At 41.3% G+C, this 8,696-nt stretch overlaps 1 protein-coding gene across 1 annotated transcript in view; it reads right to left on the bottom strand.

Annotated features, from left to right (window-relative positions):
• Positions 1-283: 283 nt before the first annotated feature.
• Positions 284-8,696, bottom strand: part of Clrn2 (clarin 2) — an 11,019-nt gene continuing 2,606 nt past the window's right edge. The window contains exons 2-3 of the mRNA XM_028765348.1: positions 3,917-4,096; positions 284-740 (exon numbers count right to left, since the gene is read on the bottom strand). Of these exons, the coding sequence (XP_028621181.1) occupies positions 475-740; positions 3,917-4,096 (446 nt within the window). The 3' untranslated portion in view covers positions 284-474. The remainder of the gene's footprint in view (positions 741-3,916; positions 4,097-8,696) is intronic.

The raw sequence follows: 8,696 nt of genomic DNA, 5'->3' as shown, positions 1-8,696 counted from the left end.
TGTAATACATTATTACTTCTCAAGGACAGAGACATGATCGTCATGATTTTCTTTGCACACCTCCAATACTATAGTGAACAGAGCAAGGTTCTATCGAATCTTAATGGAGTATATATAACCTTACTTGCAGAGAACTGTGCTTGCAGCACTGCCAGCACCGTTGGAACCTCACAACAGAGCATGTAAAGTTGTTATTTACCCACTTTTGACAGATGAGGGAACTGAGGATTAGTAAGAGAATTGTCCAGTGTCAGACTCAGCTAACAAGTTCAGGAGCCTCCAGTTCATCTCCAAGGGCATCCAAAAGAAGCACAAGTGCCCTGGTCATCAAGAGAGTTTTTTTTCCTTTCTGGATCAATCACCCCTTTAGTCTTTCCATAGCCTTCTTTTTACTACTAAGAATGGGGACATTGTGGATTGAGAATGCTGGAAAAGGCAAGCCTGTCCCCCATTGACGTCACAAGGAGTCAGTAATCAGTATAAGATGTCCTCGGGGGTAACTGTGGCCTCTTCCATTTTAGTCTTGATTTCTGGGAGGGGAATTTGACTGATTGCCACCACAACCAAGTTTGCTGCGTGGGCTGAGGCGCTTGCCACGCAGATCCAAAATGATTCTTCATACTGTTCTTCCACCACTACAAACTGAAAGAGCCTCTCCTGGAAGTTGGCGATCCTTTCGGTCAGGTCGTGAAATTTCACCGCAGCCATGAAGCTGCTGATGGCTAGTGCCACGACTCCACCTGAAACCAAACACAGCGCCTTTATTTACTACCCATCTTTGCAGTTGTGAGGCCTCTCCCGAGGTGGCACTTCTATGCCGTGAGAAAGAAAATCTTTTGGGTTAGAAGAAGCAATAGAGCATCACAAATTTGAATTCACATTTAAAAGCAGTGGATAGTCTACACAGAGTGAAAGGCTAGAGTGAGAGTTTTCTGGAACAAGAATAAGAATAATAATGACCATTGGACTTGAATCTGCGTGTCTCTCACCCCTCTCGTCCAGCAGTATCCCCATTAGAAGACCACTCTCTAGGCTCCTGTACCTCTGTGGAGATGGTGAATGCAGTGTAGGAAGAGATAAGATCCTATTCTGCAGGGTGAGGTTCACACTCCGGCTGCACTGCTCTACGGAAGGTGGGAAGTAGCAAGGAAACTCGGGAATTCCATTTATCTCCCTAGCAACTGAGGAAAACTTTGAAGTTGTTGCATAGGTCTCCTGCACCATTTTTATTTAAATTGATAATCAAAAAAGACATGTTGGATTGAGTCTGGTAGTGCGCATCAAGGCTTGTGATGCTAAGACAGGAGGATCGAGAGTCTGAGGACAATTGACCTATGCAAAGACAGGGAAAAAACAGAGGCCTGGCAAAAGTGGTATCCCAGTACTTGGGAGGCAGAGAGAGGTAGATCTCTGTGAATTTGAGAGTAGCCTGGTCTATATAGAGAGTTCCAGGCCATCCAGGTGGTGAGATCCTGTCTTGAAAAAAAAAAAAAAAAACCAACAAAACAGAAACCCATTCTTAGCTGTGTGTTTAGACTCACACCTTTAATGTTAACATTTGGGAGACTGAAACAGGAGTATGGTGATGAATTGTCAGTGATGGTGAAATACAGACCTTATCTTTAAAAAATAACATTATAAAAAGATAGATCTTTTGTGTTTTTAAAAGATTGTTACATAGTCACAAAAGAAAACTTGAACAACAGAGACAACTATAAGCAGGAGAAATTTAAACTAAGTTTCACCCTGAAGGCTAGGCATACTTTGTACACATTAGTATATTTCTTTACATTTCATTCTTTTTTAAATACAATTTAAAGTTCTCTCAATTAAAATTAAAATTTGGTTCCTTTTCCCCTTCTGTGAACATTTTCCTGTTTTGTTAAATATCATATAAAGGCATAAAGGCATAACTTTAAGAACATGTACATTATTTTATTCTTGAGACTGCCTACTTCTTTGAAGGATGGCCTTGCTTCTGGGACTCTAGATAAATGAACGGCTGCAGCAAAGCTTGTATCCTCTGTTTCTCCGTATTCTCTTCCTTCCATTTTCTTTCGATAAGCAAGGAAACTCTGGAATTCCAAACCCCATTTATCTCCCTAGCAATTGAAGAAAATTTTGAATCCCTATATGGGATTCTTCAGTAAAAGAATCTAAAAATGTAAAAGTCTATTTACATATCTAGTCCTTTTGACAATATGTTTCCTCTGATCACCTCTTTGTTATGATCTCATCAGTGGAATTAGGGCAGTGGTTCTCGACCTTCCTAATGCTGTGGCCCTTTAATACAGTTCCTCATGCTGGGATAGCCCCCAACCATAAACTTATTTTGTTGCTACTTCATAATTGTAATTTTTGCTACTGTCATGATATGCAAGATACCTGAAATGCAAACCCCTAGAGGGATTTCAACCCACTGTTTGAGAACTGCTGAATTAGGGAGTATCTGAGGAAGGACATATATGGAAATAAATAAATAAATAAATAAATAAATATTTATTTATAATAAATAAATATTTATGTAAGTAGAATTGAATACTGTTTACAACGAGAGTCCGCACAGATACAAGACACCTGCAATCCTAGTGACTTGTGTCCGCAAAGACAGACACAGAATGACTGATGCACTATAATATATGTTACCAAACCAGCACCCATGTTTACACTTTATGATGGTCTTACACAAAGCAAAGGAGGTGAGAGGTTATTGTCACAGTGGAGCCTTGACTATGCAATATGGGTTTTCTGAGACAGTTCTGCTTTCATAGGCTTTTAAAATTTTCATTGTAGATGATTTATTTAGTACACAATTAAAGGTAAATTATTAGTGAATTATTATTAATACATTAATAGCTGATCAATAGGAGCACATACTGATATACTGCTACTTTCAGCAAAGAAAACATTCATTTCCGCCAAGGCTTTGGACCTGGAGAAGTGCATGGGAAGGGGTAGAGCGTAAATATTTTAATTTCTTCATACTTTACACCCAATTACTTAGGTTTCAGGGCTTGATGGCCTTGGAGGCCATTAAGGCGGACCTTTCCCTTATAGTCAGTTTTGGACTTCCTCCCTCCTGGTTGTCTTTGCATTCCTGCCTTCTGTTTCTCTTGTAGCACTAGAAAGGGAAGACTGTGTCTAGGATCTAAATGGCCATATGGGCTGAGGTGCCTGGTTCAGACCCATCAAGGGAAAGCTACTTTTTCTTGATTAAAAGAATAGAATTTTAGTTCTACCTCTGGCCCTGGGTGGAGATCCGCCATTCTAAATCACCCCCAAACATTACATGTTAGTGCCATTTCTGTCAAGGAGTTATGTAGCTGGGCCTGTCAATGACCTGACTAGATGTTTACCCTTCCATGTCCCTTAGGAAATCTGACTTCTGTGAGAATCTGCTAAGGGGATGGGAGAAGTAATCATCTTTTTAATTAAATCATTCTCTTACCTTTCCCCAAAGCTCTTTCTTTTGTGTAGTTACTTATGCAGCCTGCCCACCCTTCTGAAAATGTAACTTTTCCTCTTTTCACTGTTTGGATACCAGCCCCAGCCACAGGCCTGAGCATTCTTGTCAGGACACCTTGGGCTTTCTCATGGTATTCTCTGACGGTCCCCCTTTGACCACACAGCTTACCGACCTCCATGGCTGAAGCTGCCTGCTTTCTTGATGTCATGGACTTTCCCTTCTCCATCTCCCTCCTGGCAGCTGCCAAGATTTACAGCTTGTCTGCTCTTATTTTTTTCTTCTTCCAAATCCCAATAAAAATGCCCCTTAGCTTCCTCTTGAGTCTGTTTTTAAATTCTTTCATTAACAAGACCAAAAACCCCCAAAAGGAACTCCCAGTTTCCCTGGTTAACACTTGGGAGTCCAGCCTGATGGTATGGACAGAGTTTCTCTTTTTTGTGGACTTCTTACCTGCAAGGACATTCCAAAGGCAGATGCCACCAGGGCCATTGACTGCTCTGTAGGGGACCTGAATGATGTTGAGAATTGCAAAGCCCATGCTGACCAGAGCAAGGGCCAAGGCCAGGAAGAGGAGGAAGAGAATCGTGACATGGAGGCCTGCATTGAGCTCCTTCACCAGCTGCGGGAAGACTGCAGAGAGAAATGGTATTTCAAGGTCAGAGTGTGGCTTCCTTCACAAATGCCAGAACTAGCGAATCCCAAGGTAAGCAAGTAGAGGGTGAGAACAAGACACAAGAATGCTCTGTTTTTAAAAACCAAGAGACTTCCTAAGATGGGTCCATGGACCTTAGAGCTGCCACTTGTTAGCTGGCCAGCAATATTCTGTGTCTTAGAGTTGACACAAATCTGAATGTGTCTCACAATTGACACCACACTGACCCTGCAGTCCTGGGGTCTGATGTGGGCTGCTGTACTTCCCATGAGCCCAAGGCACTGACTTAGCAGAGTAAATGTTACTGCTGCCAAATATCAAGGACACATAATATTCTCGTTGTATAATACTTCATGAAAATATTGATTTTTCCGTATGAATGTGGCAGAAGGGGGTTAGTGAAATCCTCATTTGTGTTCTGTTTCTCTATGCTTGCCTCTAGTGCTAGTAGAGAAAATGACATGATGTACTAAGAATATTTCAAAGACTGTCCTGGACAATCTGTTCTCAGAATTGACATCTGTAGGTATTGCTGTCATTAGTTTTTACTCTCCAACTTGGGAAAGGCATGTGGCTGCTCAGAGCCTCCTGTGGTTGCCAGTACAGTGGGGACTAGCAATGGTTGTGTGAGATAAGGGTACTTGCCTTTTGCTGAGCACAGTTATGTGTTGAGTGAACTCTTTAGGGTCATCACTTCATTCAATGTTTGTGATAAGGGATCTGGTGGAGGTTGTCAGCTCCCTTCACTCACAAGCTTGGAGATATGAAGTTCATTGTCTTTGGGCAAGGCAACCCTGAACTCTATATAGCATTACAGCTCTGTGGTATCAAGAACTTAAGGTCAGTTCTTAACGACTCTATATGGGAAATTTAAAAGGATGAATACTAAAGAATTCCTGAGGACACTCCAAGGTTGGCATTCCTCAAACCTGAGAAACAGAGTCTATTTTTACCATTTTAGACAGGCTCTCATTATATAGCTCTGGCTGGCCTGGAGTTGGCTGTGTAGACCATACTGGCCTTGAACTCACAAAGATTCACCTGTTTCTGAGTTCTGAGTGCTGGAATAAAAGCATGTACCACCACACTGGGCAGGAGTAAGAGATCTAGTTCTCACCCCAGTACTGTGTCCTTCCCATTCACATGTTTCCAGGCACCACCCACATTTACAGCCTAGGTTCTGAGTCAACTTTCTTTCCAGTTCTGTTTCCATTTGTCATTATCTCTGCACAGTCATCTCCATGACTTTGGAAAGTTTGACCGGGAAGATGGGCTCCTTTCCAAGGAGTTTGTCTTTCTCAAGTGTGTTATTCCGTTTGTTTCCATTCCAACTCCCTTCTCTTGGAGACCCAAGACCCACTTTTCAAACCTGGAGCCGCTTCTTATTCTAGATACAGTAGCTTATACCTAATTGCCTGTCTCATCATCCCTATTGATCATGAGAACCTGAAGACACATGACTAGCACAGCAACTTGCACTCACTAAATCCTTAAAATCCCAACTAGTCACGCACATGATTGGCAAAGCTCAAAACTCTTTGTTGATGGTGGTGTAGGAGAAAGGCACTCTTGAATCTTGTAAGGGATGCTATTTCTTACCTCCTAATTAAAAAGGAACTTGACCAAAGGCAACATCTATCAGAACAATGTCTTTGCTAGTCATTGTTATTCAGACAGATCAATGTATTCAGAGTTGAGTACATAAACTGACTATTCATAACAACAGCAAAAGTTTGAAGATAGATTAATTCCTTCAATTGACAAATTGGCTAAATACATCTAGGTAGGACATCACAAGAAGATTTTAGAAAGAACCAGCCATGGGTACATAATGATAAGAACCTATATTTGGAGTTGATTAAATGATAAATTAAGAACCATATTCTGATGATGATGATGATGAAGAGGGAACTTGGTGCACAAAGAGTTCTGAGAGCAAGGACATAAAAAGAACCCACCCCAATCCCCAGTTGCAGTGTCTTAATTATATGTACAGTCTATTGGTATATCGTGAGTCTTTCTAGCCCTCACACGCATATGTGATACTTCCAGCTCAGGATACCCCATGGCTTTAATTACCTTTTATATATCAGTACTTAGAAATTCAAGTGTTTCTTTGGGAGTTTCAAGGCAACAGTTCTTTCCATTAGTTTTTGAGAGGAACTCTACATTGGACTGGGTTGTACTGTACAGGGCACAAAAAGCTGTGGCTCACTCCTCTTTCGTGTTTTTACTATTGCCAAGAGTTTTAGGCCTCTCTAACACAGTGAAATTTAAGTTTAGTTTGTAGCTTAGAATCCGCAGCTATGAGCACAGCTGATCCATGGCTCCATTGATAATCAGGTATAAGCTGTGTGCAGGCACTTCACACACATTCTTTCTTCTGTCTCTCTCTCTGTGACTCTGTCTCTGTCCCCCTTTCTCTCTGCCCCCTTCTCTCTGTGTATGTCTATGCATTAATGTGTACATATATGTGCTCATGCATGTGGAGGCCAGAGGTCAGCCTCAGATTGCTCCTCAGATGCTATCCACCTTGTTTTTTGAGAGTCTGTCCCTGGGACCCAGGGCTATCCTATTAGTCCAGGCTTGCTTGCTAGCAAGTCCTAGTGACCCTCCCATTTGTAGGATCCCAGCACTAAAATTACAAGGAGGCTTTTTACATGGGTGGTGGGGCTGAAACTGATCATGCTTGCATGAAGAACACTTTGCTGACTGACCTCCCCGGGTCACCCTCTCACATTCTTACAGACCGGAAAACTGAGACCCAGATAAGTTAAATAGTTTAGCCAAGACCACACAGCCAGGAAGTAATGCCTTAACTATTCTGCTAAAGGGCTGGCAGGAGAGAAATCAGAAACCTTAGATAAACAAGAGTTTAAAAGTTTAATCACAATGCAGTTCAAATTCTAGAAGGCTCATTTTGAATTTAAACTTTTTTTTTTTACATACGGAAGTGATACCTTGCTTGAATATCAGAACTAATTATTCTATCAGCATCTAAAACTTAGATGGTTTGTTCCTGATTCCAGAGACATATGATCTTTTTTCCTGGTGAGACAAATAAACAAGCATGGAATTGAAAGTCTACCCAGGTTTTAGCCCTTAGGGAAATGTTTCTGGGGTAACATATAAGGAGGGGACTATAGCCCTAAAACTGCAGCATACTGTATGTTAGGCACGTTCATAGACATTATTTCATATATTGGTTTCTCTGATTCGCATCTTTTCCTTTAATAAAATATATGATAATATCAGAATAGAGGAAATGAACCACTGAGGTAGCTCAAGAGAGGAATGTGTTGTCCCTGGTGACTAGAGTCTACTCCAAGTACACTTCATGCCTCCTTTGGCACACAGCAGCCTTCTCTGGGCAAGCCCTTGTCTCCTCCATTCATCCCTCTTCTCCTGGTGGTGTCTGGCTTGTATCTACTCAACAGTATACCCAAAGGCGTACATGTCATTAATTAATTGAATATTTGTTGCATTCTTTCTGCTGTCACTTAGATATTACTTATTTCAGATGTTCTATGTATAAAAAGGATCTTAGTGGTTGTTGGTGGAAAATTTCTTGGTTTTCCCATGATTAATGTGGGAGTTGAGTCTCTCAGATGAGTCTCTAGGTAAGGCAAGCAGTTGCTTGTAAATGAGATTCAATTTTTAAAAAACCCTCCCTATTATAAGGTTTGCAATGCACTTTCACAAACTCCTCTCTGCTGATTTGTGTACAGCCTTGAGAACAGGGATATTTTTCTGTAGACCTTCAGAAAGTGGGAAATCCTGTCAAGGAGTCAAGTGCCTTCCCCAGATGCTAATATGCCCCATAGCTACTTTGAGTTTACATTCTACTGGGCTTGAGAACTGTGACCCTGAAAGAGAGGTAGTAATACATTCAATGTCCCTAAACTACAGCGTGAAAAGTGAGCTGATTACAGGAGGAAGCTGCCTTGGGCTTCCTGAGACCTTTCAAGCATGGCCTCTTCCAAGGTACTGTAAATGAACACTTATTACATCCTCTGCAATGACCAGAGAGCAGCTGAAAACAGCATTCTCAAATACCACCTAACTCATAGCTGAAAATGAAACACCTTCTATATATCTCACACATTTTGATGCTTGAGACTAGACTCCTCTAGGGGAAACAAGGATGGTGCCTGTGGATATCTTTCTTAGAAGGAAGGATCGGGAAAGGGACATTTGAATTTTCCCAAGGGCAAACAGAAGGTATTCATTGTTACAGCTCCCATTAGAAGCCGTTTAATTTCTGGGAGCTGAGGGTGGCAGGACCTTACCATTCAGGTACCAGTAGCACATTAAAGGACCACAGACACATGGATGCTCTGCCATCCTCCCACATATTAAAGTTTCATTAAGTGTCACCTAGGCAGCAGAGCACACAGATAAAGCACCATCATCATCGTCTCCTTTTAACATATCCTTTTCTTTATTGTTTGTGTGATTATTTTTCAACTTTGACATTTTTGGTGTGTGTGTGTATTCACATGCCATGAGGATGTGTGTGTATATATATATATATATATATATATATATATATATATGTGTGTGTGTGTGTGTGTGTGT

The sequence above is a fragment of the Grammomys surdaster genome, unplaced genomic scaffold (assembly GCF_004785775.1).
Source record: "Grammomys surdaster isolate TR1022 unplaced genomic scaffold, NIH_TR_1.0 150, whole genome shotgun sequence".
Taxonomy (NCBI): Eukaryota; Metazoa; Chordata; class Mammalia; order Rodentia; family Muridae; genus Grammomys; species Grammomys surdaster.
Note: the sequence above shows the minus strand (reverse complement) of the source record. Positions and strands in the feature narration are given on the sequence as shown.